Source organism: Tinamus guttatus, unplaced genomic scaffold (genome assembly GCF_059628265.1).
Source record: "Tinamus guttatus ecotype Peru unplaced genomic scaffold, ASM5962826v1 Tinamus_guttatus_pri_ptg000125l, whole genome shotgun sequence".
Lineage (NCBI taxonomy): Eukaryota > Metazoa > Chordata > Aves > Tinamiformes > Tinamidae > Tinamus > Tinamus guttatus.
In genome coordinates, this window is record NW_028288659.1 from 2,232,628 (window position 1) to 2,247,052 (window position 14,425).

At 36.5% G+C, this 14,425-nt stretch overlaps 1 protein-coding gene across 9 annotated transcripts in view; it reads left to right on the top strand.

The window, feature by feature from the left end:
• Positions 1–14,425, top strand: part of ERC1 (ELKS/RAB6-interacting/CAST family member 1) — a 263,972-nt gene that overhangs the window by 96,988 nt on the left and 152,559 nt on the right. For 6 of the 9 annotated variants that reach the window (XM_088521602.1, XM_010213785.2, XM_088521605.1 and 3 more), the window contains one exon: positions 10,210–10,403. In XM_088521602.1, the coding sequence (XP_088377728.1) occupies positions 10,210–10,403 (194 nt within the window). Of the gene's footprint in view, positions 1–2,604; positions 2,641–10,209; positions 10,404–14,425 lie in introns of all 9 variants that reach the window. The other 3 variants (XM_088521600.1, XM_088521601.1, XM_088521604.1) reach the window with 1 other exon arrangement.

The window sequence follows — 14,425 nt, forward strand, 5'->3', positions numbered from 1 at the left end:
TTTTTGGCGTTAATAAATCAGTCCAGAGTGAGAGTTAGAAGGAAGTTCCAGCTGCAGGCCTGAGATATGCTTTTATGCAACTGGGACTTTCCTTCTTCCTCTTGTACAAAAGAGCCCACTTTATCACTGATCCTCCTTGGTTTCTAGAACCACATCACAGTCACTCCTAGTTACTCAAGAAAATACCATTAGCAACTACTTGAATATGTTTTAACTTATGAATATACTTGAATAGTTCTTTAAAAACCTCTTTCCAGTTGTTTTTAATTTGTCAACGTAGTTTATTATTTGTGGAAAAGTAGAGAAGTGTACTTTTAAAGAATTTCTCTCTTTCAGGGCATTGCAAATAACTATCCAAGCAATTTGAAATGTTCAAGGTAGATTAATTTCTTCTATCATCTTTGAAAAAGTTATATGATAGATAATCCAGCTCTGATTTAATCATCTAAACACCATTTTACACATCTGTATTATTAAACCTTTCAAGTAACTGTCATAGTTCATCTTACAATTATAGTCTATAAAAGTAAATCCATTTATAAAAGAACTCGAAATGTTCAGAGGAGCTTTATTATGTTTAGTTTTATTGCATTAGCTTAAAACTGTTTTTCACCAAGTATTTATGGGAAGGGAGGACTCTTTCTTGCGTAGCTCTTAGCAGCAAATGGCAAGAAGTTTTCCTCTCAACGTATCATTCTTGCAGTTTGAATAGAGGCGTGTCTAATATCAGTCATGTTTTTCTTTCCTCTATTTCCGTGGAACATTTTGAGTACTTTCAGTTAAATCTAATCACCATAGTTGTTAAGATCTTGACAGAAGAGGCTAAATCAGAGTACTGTTACACCGTTAGATAAAAAAAAGATTTAAGCAGTCCTTGGAAAGAAACCTTTGCTAATCTTTAAACAGTGAGCCTTTGAGAACCCATGGAAACTGCAGGCTTCCACTTCTGTAAAAAGTATTTAACATTACACGAAAATGAAATATTATTAGCCAAGTTGAGAGCAGTGGTGCTGAAAAGTTGATGATGTTTTTCTTTCCATCTCCATCAGTATCTGATTCTGATGTCCTGTTCTCTTGGTTACTATTCCTTTTCATACTAATGAATATTTTATGGTGATCCCTGGGTGGATGTGATCCGTATTTAGCTAATAGAAGGATAGTGTTTTTCATATTCACTGGGATTTTTTTCCATTTTGTTTGTTCTTTAATAATGATCCTATGTCTATGCAAACCTGTGTGCTTCAAGTTCTCACTGTTCCACTATCATTTTTCCTGTGCTCCCACACATTCATCAGGTGATACCGTAGGAAATTTTGCATATGGTAAGAAATCCATAAATCCCAGCTGAGTTTACTTGGTGTGCTGTGCTGCTTTACACAACCTCCGTTTTTGCTGAGATGGAGTTGCTGAAGTTTCAGAGTTGGGCAGTCACGCACAAGGGCTTCTCTCCAAGGATTTCTCTTAATATTGTTTTTTTTTGTGCAGTGTTTTTTTTTTTTTTTTTGGTTAGGAAATTCTCTTTTAAAACTTCTATGTTAAAGTAACATTTTTCTAGAGACAATGTATTACTTCTTCTTTTTTCTCCAGGGTGTTCTACTCCTAGCTTTTTTCTGCCTTCTTGTCTTTCCTAGTCAATATATTTTGTTTCAGTTTGTTTCTTTGATCTGGACAAGGCGTAGTGATAAGAGAATACATTCCAGCAAAGATGAACTGATTTTTTTTCTTTGTTTCCAGTGTATGTTTTTCTCCTTAGAGCTATTTTGCTTATTTTACAGGGATCAAGGTTAAAAAAAAAAAAAGAAAAAAAAAGAAAAGAAAAGATGCAAGACAATATTTTAACAAATTTCTCCTTGGTGCGGTTCTAGGGACTTTCTCCCCAGGAGTGTTAACAGTGATTCTCTGCCAAGAATATCTAGATTCAATGGGCTCACTCACAGGATTTTCTTGTGCTATGGTGTTCTTCCTTCAAGTTAAGGAGGGTAGCATCTTTCAAAGGAGTGGAAAAAATGCCTGAATGAAGTGCTGATCCACACTGTATGCTTCCTAGGATTTAACTCAGTTAGGCACTGATGCTTTTCTTTTTGTGAATATGAATTTCTTGCAACAGCTGGAATTATTACTGATATATTGGTAGCTGAGATAAAAATGTTATTCTGCATTCACAGAGAGCTGTTTGGGGGTTGTTTTGTTTCAAAAAAAAGGACTGCAAATGATGCATTCAGTTTAGCAACCTAGAAAAAAATAGTCTGTCAGGAAAATCAGAATATCTATTAAAAATTGTAAAAACCCAGCAACTGTGTTGAACATTATGTCAGTTTTTTGAATAGTTTCCTAAACCATTTAGCTGTCTTGTAATTGATAGAAGTGAAGCACTAGAAATAAGAGTTCTACTCAAGCCATTTGCCATCGGTAAGCCTGAACATGGAACTTCATTAAATATGGGAGGGCTGGACAAAAGTTGTCACCTATCAACTGCATTCTTAGTAAATTACAGTTGCAGCTATTGTAAAAATGTTTTCTTGTTACATCTTTCTTTTTTCTCTCTCACACTGTTCCTATCCCCAATTCTCCCCTTCTTTTCCTCTCTCTCTTTTCTCCCTTTAGCACCCTGAAGTTTTATTGAGCCATCCATCCAAGCTAGTAAGTTCCCTGGCAAACTGAGAGGCTATTGCCAACCCCATGTAATTATGTACGTGTTGCATGTGTGTTCACCTGTGCTTTTATGTACTTGGGCTAACACAGAGTATATTGGTGAATTACTTTGGTAGTGGCTATGAATAGTACGGGATGCAAACAAAGTGCTATAGCATACATGTGATCAATCAGTCCTGCCAAAAAAACTCATCTGAGATGCTTTTACTTTTTGGCTGTGTTAGTCTGACTTCCTTTCTCTTTGGACAGCTTAACGTTGTGCCCGTGCTTCTGTTTCCCTTCGCCACAGTTGCTTGGGACATCCTGCAGCTTGTCCTTCCCCTCCGTGGTCCATACATTGGCAAAGCAAGACTGCAGGAGAATCTCCACGCAAATCAGGCTTCTTGCGTGAAAGTCCTCTATAATACCACGTGCAGCAGCACATTAGAAACAACAATGAAGTTAGAGGAAGTAAAAGATTGCTTAATAACGTGAATATCCATTGAGATGGTTGGTGCAATGTCAGCTAAATTTTGGATTCTGCAGCCAGCCTTCTGCTCAATAGCAAAGAGCGCTCCTTTCAAAGAGCGTTTGTGTAATAATATCTTGACACAGAAAATTTCTTAATCCAAGATGTTTTTCATCAGAGGTTTCTTTTGTGACTGCATGTTGGTAATACTGTGTTACAAAATTATCAGAAGGCTGATAACTGTTTTATTTTTAAACATGTTTATGGTAAGCGTAGCTGTCGTGACAATAATTGTCAGAAAGTCAGAGAACTTCTCGTGCCTTTATTAGTTTCAGTTTTCATGACAACCTATGTTTTAAGTTCTTTTAAAGAAGCAGATAATAAAAGGTTTTTACATGTCTGGCTTTGGGAAAAGAGGTTGTGGGCCATAAGGATAAGTATTCAGAAAGAATTATCAAAATTAAAAATCATTAATTGAGACTCAAAAACTCCTACACTGCATGTTAAAAATGTTTGTTATATATATACACATATAAACATTCATAAGTTAATAAATTTTGTAGATGTTTGGAGCACAAAGATTAGAATATGAATAGAAAACTCTCTTAAAAGATGTACTGTTAGTGGATAAGGCATTTGAAGTATATCTTTTTTTAATATTGCATGACAGAATATCTTTTTCCAAAAAGTACAGAGTGTTCAGGTCTGAAAAGCAGATGCTGATGAGTTTTTCAGCAAGTTAATAAATAACTTTAAAATAATTTGTCAGCCTCCTATCCCATTAGTTAAGCTACTAGTAGAACGCTATTAAAGCTGTCTAGTATATTCCGTTAAATAGATTTTTTATCAGTCTCTGTCTGCAGAACAGCTTAGGACAAATAATCTGTTAGAGTTGGAAGCCGGTCCTGGAAGTCAGGCATTGGGAAGAAAGAAACAGAGTGGTATTGTTGGGGCAATGAGTTGATGGGTTTAGTATGACAATTGCAGTGAAGCTGGGACCCGGGAAGGACATGATGTGAGTTGGGAGTAGCCTATGGACAAAAGTGGAGGGCCAAAGGTGTCGGTGGATGGAACTGACTGTGCCTAGTCCCCTCGAGCAGGAGGAAGAGGATGAGGAATCTGGTAGATTAGGGGAATCTTCTTGAATCAGAGGAGTAAAATTTCATTTTGGCTAAATAATGTTGATAAATTTAAGTTGAAGGAATGAGGCAAGTGTCGTGCAAAATGATTGGACTTGGTGCAAGCAGGGAGAAGAGTCCAGGAAAGCATATTCTTTACATAGTTTGTAAAGAACCCAGATTTTTTGAGCCTTAGCAATGGCCTTGAGGCTGAAAGATTCCCATTCTGGGAAGGGTGTGCTTTATTTCTCAGTACCATATAGCCACTGTAGAGCATAAGGTGCAAGTACTGCATCCCCTTAGCTGCCTGGGCGCTCTGTGGTGTCTCTGAAAGTGCCAGTCCATGACAGTGTCAACACCTCTGTTATGGGAAATCTGAGTGTTTTTTTTTTTTTTTTTTTTCCCCAAATGCCATTTACTTATCCCTAGAAAATTACGCATACCAAATCTGCCCCTCTCCTAAGTCTTAAAGTAACACGTACTTTGAAAAATTAAATATCCAACAACTCGGAAATGACAAAAACAAAGTCGTGTGTGTTACATTACATGGCTTTTCTCATTTTTAGATTGTGAGGTATTCATTATAGTATTTCATAACTAAATTATTATCTACAAGACTCTTGCAATTTTGCATATTGAGTAAAAAATGCTCACAGAAGGAGCCAGAGATATATAAGATAACAGGTTATCATCTGGAGAAATTAGCCTTGTTTAATTAATAAAGGATTTTTTTTGAAAGAGTTGAAAGTATTGAATAAGCCAAGGTAAGTCATAACTTAATTTTTTTGCATCTCAGTTTGTCACCTGCACAATAAGATGATAACGCATCATCATTTCTCACTGATGATGTTATGAACTTTGTTTGCAAAGCAATAGCTTACAATAATTATCAGCATGGCAGAAAACATCCTAGGAAAAAGCAATTTGCTTTTCAGAGCAGGGTTTATATTGTTTAGAGTAAATAAGGCACAGAGATTTACAATAAATATGAAAAATCAGTACTGATTGCTGCTTTGCAGCAATCATTTCTTTGCATTGAATAGAGCCCAGTTTCTGATAAAATAGAATAGAATAAAATAAAATAAAATAAAATAAAATAAAATAAAATAAAATAAAATAAAATAAAATAAAAAACAGTGTGTGATCACGTGACCACAGACTGACCGAGAATAGGCAGAAGGGTGCTGAAGCACACTTACAAAGACAAATGTAACATGGGCATTTTTTGTCTGTCTTTGTATACATTTTCTATTATAAATTACCCATGTTTAATCATGACTGTAGTACTCATCTTTCTGAAGAGATCTTTTTTTCCCCTGATGTAGATCATTTTTTCCGACTAAGTTCTTGCTTGTTCAATACCAAAAAAAATCAGTCAGCTTAACAAAGACTATACATTTCTTGGAAGGAATTTACAGATCCTGGAAGGGATTCATTAAGTATAAGATAATGAACAACTCTGTGACAGATGTAAATTTTTCTGGTACATAGTGTATAGAGAATTCACTGGGACTCTTACATCCCAACACAGCCTTTTTGAAAGGACATTGCAATATATATTGTTTAGAGCATTGGAACTGAAAGAGGAGCAAGTGTGGTGGTTATTTAAATTTGTAAATTTGTTGAATCTAATAAAGATATGATATAAGGCAATGCAAGTGTTTTATCATTTGAATTGCTGCCTTCACAACAGGAAAGGTAAAGAAAATAGTCAAATGTGTTTGTGTCTTGGAATAAAAAATCCAAATATATTTTTGTATTTGTGTGTGCATTTGCTATTTTTAGGAGACGTGAGGCACAGTTGGAGGTAGGAGGATGGATTAAAAAGGGATTTCATATTCTTGGGAACTTCTGCTTCATGGCCAAAAGTTCTTGGCAGCATTTGTGCATGAAATGTTAAACTGAATTTGCTGTCTCAATTCATAAGTAAAAGTAGAAGGTGTTTGCGGTGAATTATTTGCTGTTTGATTTATTTAACCTTTAAGGAAAATTGATTTGGAATCCTAGTCATAATGATTGGAATTTTTATTTACATTTTAGTTTTTTTTTTTTAAATTAGATTTGTGCAGTTGTATTCTTCCCCATCTCTGGCATATTTAAAGCAGTGTAAGATTATCTTTCCTTTCTGTAGAATTTTTTGGCACACGAAATATCAAATTATGAAATTCTTTTTAATGTCTTCCTCTCTTCTCCATCTGCAAATAGAGGCTATTTCTGTGAAACCTTGGTTAACTTAGTTTTAGTTTTAGAAGTTGGCTTTGTCAGCTGATTTTGTGTGGCAGCAATAGAAGCCATAATACATTTTTTTGATCAACAATCACTCTTTCTTTTATTCTTCAGGTACCTGAAGCACTCACCCAATCACTTACCACATTCCAGATGGGAAATGATGGCTAAGAGCAGAAAAGCAGAAAACCAGCTCTTAGCTAATAGTCATTGTGAGAACTTTGAGAGCAAATCCAGAGTAGTAAGCTTAAACTATTCTCAGTCCTGAACCACTTTGAATTTAGAATTAAATTCATGCTGGAAAATATTAATGGAGTTCAGATGAGCTTTAATAAAAATACAGCTCAAGAAACTTCTAACTGAAATGCATGTGTTTCTTTATGCATCTCAGTGTAGATTCAAACATGTAAGTTTAAAGCCCTTGGAAGTAGCTTTAAATTCACCTGTTTGGCCTCATATGGAAAAAAAAATGAGGAGCTAATAACACGGTTAATATTAGCTAGGGGGTTTAAAATACCTTGTAATTGAATGAACACAACGGCCCGTGTAGGCATTCCATCTCTTATTTACATCTTTTGTGAAACTAGAGGAGAATGTCTGGGGTTTTTCACTCTAAGCAAGTTCTTTTTCAAATACACTTATTTTTATCATACATTTTCATGTTTGATTATAAATGTATTAAGAGGTTGCAGATTTCAAAGTATTGTCTCAATCAGACTTGATATCTGGGCCTATCGAAATGTACTTCTTACAGTTTCTTAATACAGCAGCAGAATCTCCTTAGTGCATTTGTCATTTTATTTGTTCACTCTTCCTTGAAAATGAAATTACTCCTTCCTTTTGTAATTTGTGTGCCTTTATTTGGGGTAGAGAGGAATGGAGAGAATTGTACGTGCTTTACATATAAGAATTCATTATTCGTGTTTAACTTCTTTCTTCCCTGTTAAAAAAAAAGGACGAAAGATCTGCTGAATTATTTCTCACAGTTATGTTGGGAAGGTGGCCAATTTCATCTGTTCCAGATCTGCATGCAAGTTTGTGACAAACCCCTAAATGCATTGGTTTTCTCTTCTATACAGTAAATGAATCCAGTAGGATTTTAGATATGGTCATGTAACATGGTCTCTGTATTTTATACAGAGCCCACAAAATGGACCAAAGTCACTCAGTAATTCACAACTCAGGAAGTGGTCTCCAGTTTACACCATATCACATGACATTCTCTTTCTCTTAGGTGAAAGTAGCCATACTTATGTGCATAATATATAAATAACATGTGTTACACGTCTTAACTAATAATTTATGTCATGTAAATAGGCCTTTCGTTCTGTAAGAACCACACATGCTGACTTGCTGGCTAATTTTCTGAAAAAGTAAATTGATTTCGTCCTCTCAGAAGTGTCTCTTGGGTTGTTGTGGAGATACTTTTATTAGCACAGGGCAATATAAATCAGACTGTCTTGACAGTAGAATTGCATTAGGTTTTATAACTTATGTAGAATTAGAGAGTTCAGTAATCCAGGCTAACAGCCTTGCTTTGCTCTTTTTTTATTTATTTTTTGATTATCTGATTATGTATTTTGGATGACTTTAAGTGTCTGGAGGAGTAGTTGTTAAAATAAACAGTTTGAAATGTTGGAAACCTACCCACATACAGTACAGAAGAATTCAGGCTGTGCCTCTGGTGAAAATGAGACTTAGCTCTGTCCACACTGTCTCTTAGGAGACAATATTTATAGCTGAAGCTGTCCTCCAAAAATGGTATTTCCAGTTTCAGAAAAACAGCATTTGGGAGAGGAGGACAGAGGGTTTTTTTTAAATTTAGGTATGGTTGAAAAGGAAATGAAATGAAATACTTTAAATTTCCTGCTGGCTGGAGATTCCAGTGTTTTGGGAACACCCAACAATGCTCTCTTTCCAAAGCAAAATGTGTTCCCAGAGCCCTACAGCTGCTCAGTGGACCTGACACACTTGGCAGTCTCATTGCTACTAGGGCATCTCAGAACCTGCATCATCTTGGTACTCTCTTCTGTAGAGTCCCGCTTGCCTTAGCCTTTTCCAAGGGTTTATAATTCACAGTGCTTGTGGTGCAGTGAGGAACCTGGAAGCATAGACGCCCCCCCTAACTCCAAAAGGGTTCTCGGAGTTTCCAGGCTCCCTTTGGAAGCACTTAGAAGTGAGTCTTAGCTACAGCCTCAGAAGCAGCATTTTCGCAGTGGACCTGGGAGGTTTGACATGAAAGTCTCTCTTAGGACCAAGGTCCTGAAATTTGAAGCTTTCCAGCTTAGGGGCCAGCCCTAAGACCATAGACCCAGTAAGGAAAGGGATCTTTTCACCTAAGCATGTTCTGCTCAGAGTTCGTATAGGATTTCACTAGAATATGGCCTGACTTTAATGGAGTTAATTCAAACCAAGAGATTTAAATTTTAGAAAGTTTGGGGTCATAGAACATGAACTTTCCTCCAGTCTCATTCACTTTTCAGCAGGTTTTTTCCATGTGTATTTCTGGCATTATTGGGACCTTTGGAAGCAGCAAGCTGTAAACCTGAGTTTTCTGCTACTGCATTTCTGTCCAGTTACCTTTAACAGATCTCTGAGCAACTGGATTTAGAGTTGCTGCACTTTGGAGGAGAGTATTGGCAGCTTGTAAAGGAATCTGCTACAGCTGCAGGGGCAAAAATCAAAGGTTTTATATTTGGCCGTAGGTTTTTTCCAGAGAAGGGGAATCACAGGCAGCAATTGGAATCACAGGCAGTCTTGATTGGCTGAATAGCTCCCCAAATCTGCCATGCACTGAAGAAAAGTTGATCAGTTCTGAAACTGCTTTGACTAATATTAAAGATTAGTTCAAGATGTAGGAGCGGAAGGGTAGAGTGAGAATCCCCCAAGAAGGTAACATTTGTCCGTTTCCCCTCATAAAAGCTGAGAACTCCCTTGGGATCCTGCAAAGCTAATCCTCAGTCTGTTGGCTTAAACTGCAGCATAAATATTGCCTTCTCCTTTGTCTTTCCTATGCTTAGGAACTCTTTAATTCATTTTTACTAGTAAAGTTGAGATTTTTACAACAAAACAGGTTGTTTCTGAATAAAAAATGGCTCCTCACTGGAGTCCTTTTATCTTCAGTCCTGGGATGGTGCTTCTCCTCCAACTTCATTTTCAAAGCCGTGTTTCCTAAACAGTAGGGCAGAGGTGATTTCAGTAGGTAGCCATAGTCATATTAGCCCTAATCTAAATAGCTTAAGTAACTAGCAAGGGCTGCAGTGCCTCAGCCCAGTCTGTACAGATCTGTCAGACGCTTGTGTACTGACTTAGTTACTGAAGCTTGTTAAACCTGGATTTGTTTTTGTAATTTATCTCACAGATAACGGGCTCTCCATGTCCTCCAGTCTCATCTCTGATTGTAATGGAGGTATATTTTAGGAATTTTCATACCCATGTCACACTTTCCCTTGTGTTTTAAAGAAGATTAACTACTTTGTTATTCTGGGACCAGTTCTGTTTAGGATCAAAAAATCATTTTCAATGTTTTTTTGAAGTAAATGTTTGAGGTTTTTTTTAATCTGCTTCTTAATTTTCTTTTTTTTTTTCTAGGAAATATTCATGCGTACTTCAAGGTAGCTTGTGCATTGTATTTTTATTTTAATAATTAATCTTGCCATTTTGAAATAGAATTTAGGTAGACAGTGTTTTGCAGTCATTATAGTATCTGTAAAATATGTATGGAGAGGATGGAGTGTTTTTTCTGATTTTTTTTTCTCTTTACAGGCTCACGAGGCAGCATTGGAGGCTAGGGTCAGTCCCGAGCTGAATGATCGCATGCAACAGCTGGAAAGGGAGGTAGCTCGATACCGAGAAGAATCTAGCAAGGCTCAGGCTGAAGTAGATCGTCTTTTAGAAATCTTGAAAGAGATGGAAAATGAGAAGAATGATAAAGATAAGAAGATAGCAGAACTGGAGAGGTGAGACTGGTATATAGCAAAAGAGCTGTCCAAAGTTAAGATAAATTATTCTTTCTTCTCTCAGAAACCGTGGAGTTTGGGGGAAAAAATGTTTAGAATTTTTCTACCTCAGTCCTTGTATTTCATTTTTATAAGTGTCGAGATGTCATGCTGTGTACATTTTTTTTTTACCTGTTCAGAAATAGGGCTGATATGGATGGAACTAGAGGAATAGAAGGAGCTGTAAGGGAATGGAGATGGTAGGAGAAGTTGCCAGCACTGCAGTATGTTTGAAAGACAATTTGGTTGTTCCATTTAATACATTTCTCAGGTATTGTTCTCCAAAAATCAAGCAGAGGAAATGACTTTAAAAGGCTTGGAATATTAGTTAAACAGGTTCCTGAAAAATGGCAGTGATAGTCTTTGTCCTGGTAGAGACACAGGAAATCTTCAGCCTGTATAAAGCTGAATGTACAGATTTGCTTTCATCCAAACCAAACGATTCAGCATGTTTTAATATTTTCCATCTTTCTACTGGAGCCACGATACGCTGATATTTTTTAGGCATTTATTTCACAAACAGAAATGATAGTGTATTTTGATTCTATATCATATGTATCACAATCCTAGCACATCTTGGGAAAGTCTTGAAATGGATTTTATTTTCTGTCTTTTTCTGAAACTTGCTGTGTGCCAAAGGAATTTCTAAGTAGAATTACCTGTAGATTTTTGTGTTTACCGTACCATTCACTAAAAGGAATAGCAACTTGGAATAGCAAAATGGAAATGTGATTATTTCAGTTTGCCTTGTGCCAGAATAATCTTTCTAACTGTTAGCCTATCACATTTAAACTGCACTGCATTTTAGTATCAGGAAGATTAGGGGAGTAGAGGACAATTTTAGGCTCTTCATTATGCCAGTAGCAACTTTTCATTGACTTCTTGATACTCAAATCGTGGGCTCCTTTGGAGAGGAACAATGGATTTTTTGAAGAAGTTTTGCTAATACTCAGTCCACCTTCAGGAATCTGATTTTCTGTTTTTCCTAAGCACAGGGAAAGAATTTAACTGCAAAGTCCAGGTGGTACTTCTAATTCTTTTCTTCTACCTTTGCTGTATGCCTTCATATTTTTCTTCCTTCATCTTGTGCAAGGAAGGCCTAATGATAAATCCGCTGGGAAGAAGACTCTGAATGTGCTAACTAAAATCAGAGCAATTAAATATACTGTGATGAGCCTACTGGATTAAATGTTTTTATCCACCCATATCATTTGGTAGGATGCGTTCTTGTTTTCTTGAAGGTGACAGTGCTCTAAAACAGTTAAACCTGTCAGCTAAGTTTTTTTCTCTCATTGTGATTGTAAACAGCATCCTGCTTATTTTCTTTATTATTTTATGTAAAAAAAAAAATCTCAACGTCCATAGTATATGCTTGAATACCTGAAACTGAAGATGTATCCTTTTTATCTAAGTCCTTTAATACATTTTGTATTCAGCAGAACATTTAGACAATAGTTCGATAGGCTAGATACATGTAAGTATAGACATGAGGAAAGTTAAATAGCAGTTCTGTGTCATATTTTTCTGCATAATTTGCCAGATCCTGTACCGAACTCCATCTCAGATGTAGACTTCACTGTGATACCATCCTAGGGCATGCAGCCTGACTGGGGTTCAGGGAATATGCAGCAAACTTCTAATAGAAATCATATATGAAGAGGAAATATATTCCTGGTGTTTTTTTTTTTTTTTCTTCTGTGTATGGAAGAGTAATTGCCTGTTCAGGAAAAGCACGTTAGAAATACTAATCTTTCTACACAACCTAATCCCTAGAGGAGACTGGAATGACAAGAAGAGAATTTTATCATATGCAATTTTTTGATACAAGTCTAATTTTTTTTTATTACATTAGCCTTCCTAATCAAGATTGGGACCTGCAGCATCAAGCACCGAATGAGCACATTGCCAAAATGTATAATCGAAAGAGGTTATAGTTTGCAAAACAAAAATAAAAAAGGGAAATGAGGCTGATCCTTTATCTCTTTGAAAGATAAAAGCATTGGCACCTAGCTTCAAAGGCTTTATAAAGCAACTTCTGCTTTGAAAAGATGCAATTCCAGAGATCTGTGAAGCATTTATTACATTTTTTTTTCATGTTGCAGTGGTAGTTTCTTGCCATTTAACAGTTATAGACCACACTCTTGCTATATGAATTAAAGCGTAAAACCCAGAAATCACTAGACATCATTTCATAACAATTTGCCAGAAAACTTCTAACTATTCAGCACTACCCATTCCTTCCTATCCCCTGATCTTTGCTGTTCTGAAAGGAATAAAAATGTGGCCCTCTTCTCTTTTTAGTTATTCTCTTTTATGCCAGCGTTGAGATTAAATAGTGTATTTCTTATTGCTAGTAATTTCAATAGATGGGATTGTAGTTTGCTAGTTTTCTCTGTTCCTTCAGCTATATCAAAGAAAAGATTATTTTTGTGATCATGTGGCTGCCTGTGTGAAGTAAGGGACAAAGATCTAAGAACATTCATGTTCTCTAAGCCTGCTAAATAGGTATGGAAAAGATCTTACTGCTCTAGAAGCCTAAAATGAATAGCATGAGTGTGGTGAATTAGCGAAGTATCAATTCCCGACCTGGTTTTTCAGGTGGAGCTCTAATATATTATCACAACACTGAAAAAGAGGTTTTCAAGACTTTGGATACTTTATGGTGAGGTTTGACTAATAACTTCTCACTTTCTGAATAGTTGCAGAATTTTTTCTTTGGCCTTACTTCTTTTCATCTGCTCCCATACCCTCCTGTTCTTTCAAACCTTTCTTCTTCTTCTTCTTGAGTTTTTATACATGAATTATCTTGCTCTCTGATGCTTCTATAGCAGATCAAACTCTTCCATATAAAAAGGAGCCTTGTGCTGACAGAACCATTTGTAAACATGCAAGAGTGAATATAGCTGCCTCTATTACAGACTCTTACCTTAATGTAGAGCAAGATGAGAAAAAGTAAGTAAGTCATGTTCAGAGATTAAATGTATTCATGAAAAAACAAATTTTTGTGAGAAAGCATCCCTCTCTGGCATTTTTCTATATGCTACTTTTAAATGACAGATAGACCATATGTCATGAGGAGAATAGAATCATAGAATGCTTAAGGTTGGAAGGGACCTCTAGAGGTCATCTAGTCCAAGAGAAGTAAGAAGATGGCTTTATCGACTGAGGGGAAGAAATGAGCCAAGTGTCAGGGAATTATGTTCAGGTAAACATACAGAACCAGAAACAGAGAAGGAGAAAGCATAGGATGAGAAGATGAAATGAAAATCAGAAGACTGCTGTCCTAAGCCTTTTTAAAGAGGGCAAAACTGCCTTGGGTTCAGATTAAAAATAAAGAGGAAAATGCTTTCAATTTTAGTAACTATTGCAATTACTGTCTGAGAGGGGTTGTTCTTTCACTGTGAATGGGAGGAAAGATATCTGAAAGTCATGTGTTAAATGCAGTACCTTTGAAAAATACTCTGGGGTCCACAGCAGACTGAAAGCACCAGCTCACTAATTTGTATCCTGTGGGTAGGATTTTGCTTTCCTGTTATGGGGAGATGGGCTCTAAATCCTCACCTCCTTTTTGGGAGATTGACCAGTTTTGTTTCTGTCTCTGACTGTGGTGCTGTACAGGGTGTTGTAGATATCTGGCTACTCCCTTTCTTTTAACTAACTGTTTGCTTTTTGTATTGGCATTCCATATTCTCCTCTCCATTTGTAACTTCTCCTCTGCATTTTGTTTCCCTCCTCACTTTTTCTTTCTGTTTCTTGTTGTCTTGTTCTCGATCCACGAGTTTTTTCTTTTGTGTGTGTGTTTTTTTTGGTCTTGTGTGTGTGTTGTTCTTTTGACTGTGCCTTTCCGCAGAAAGCACGCCTCCCCCAAATTGCACCCTCCCTACCAGGTGTCAGTCCCTGCACCGCAACACGTAGGGGGGTTTGTGTGGGACTTCCTGGGAAAGTGAGTGTTAAATAAGGCTACTATTTCCTAGCAGGATGGA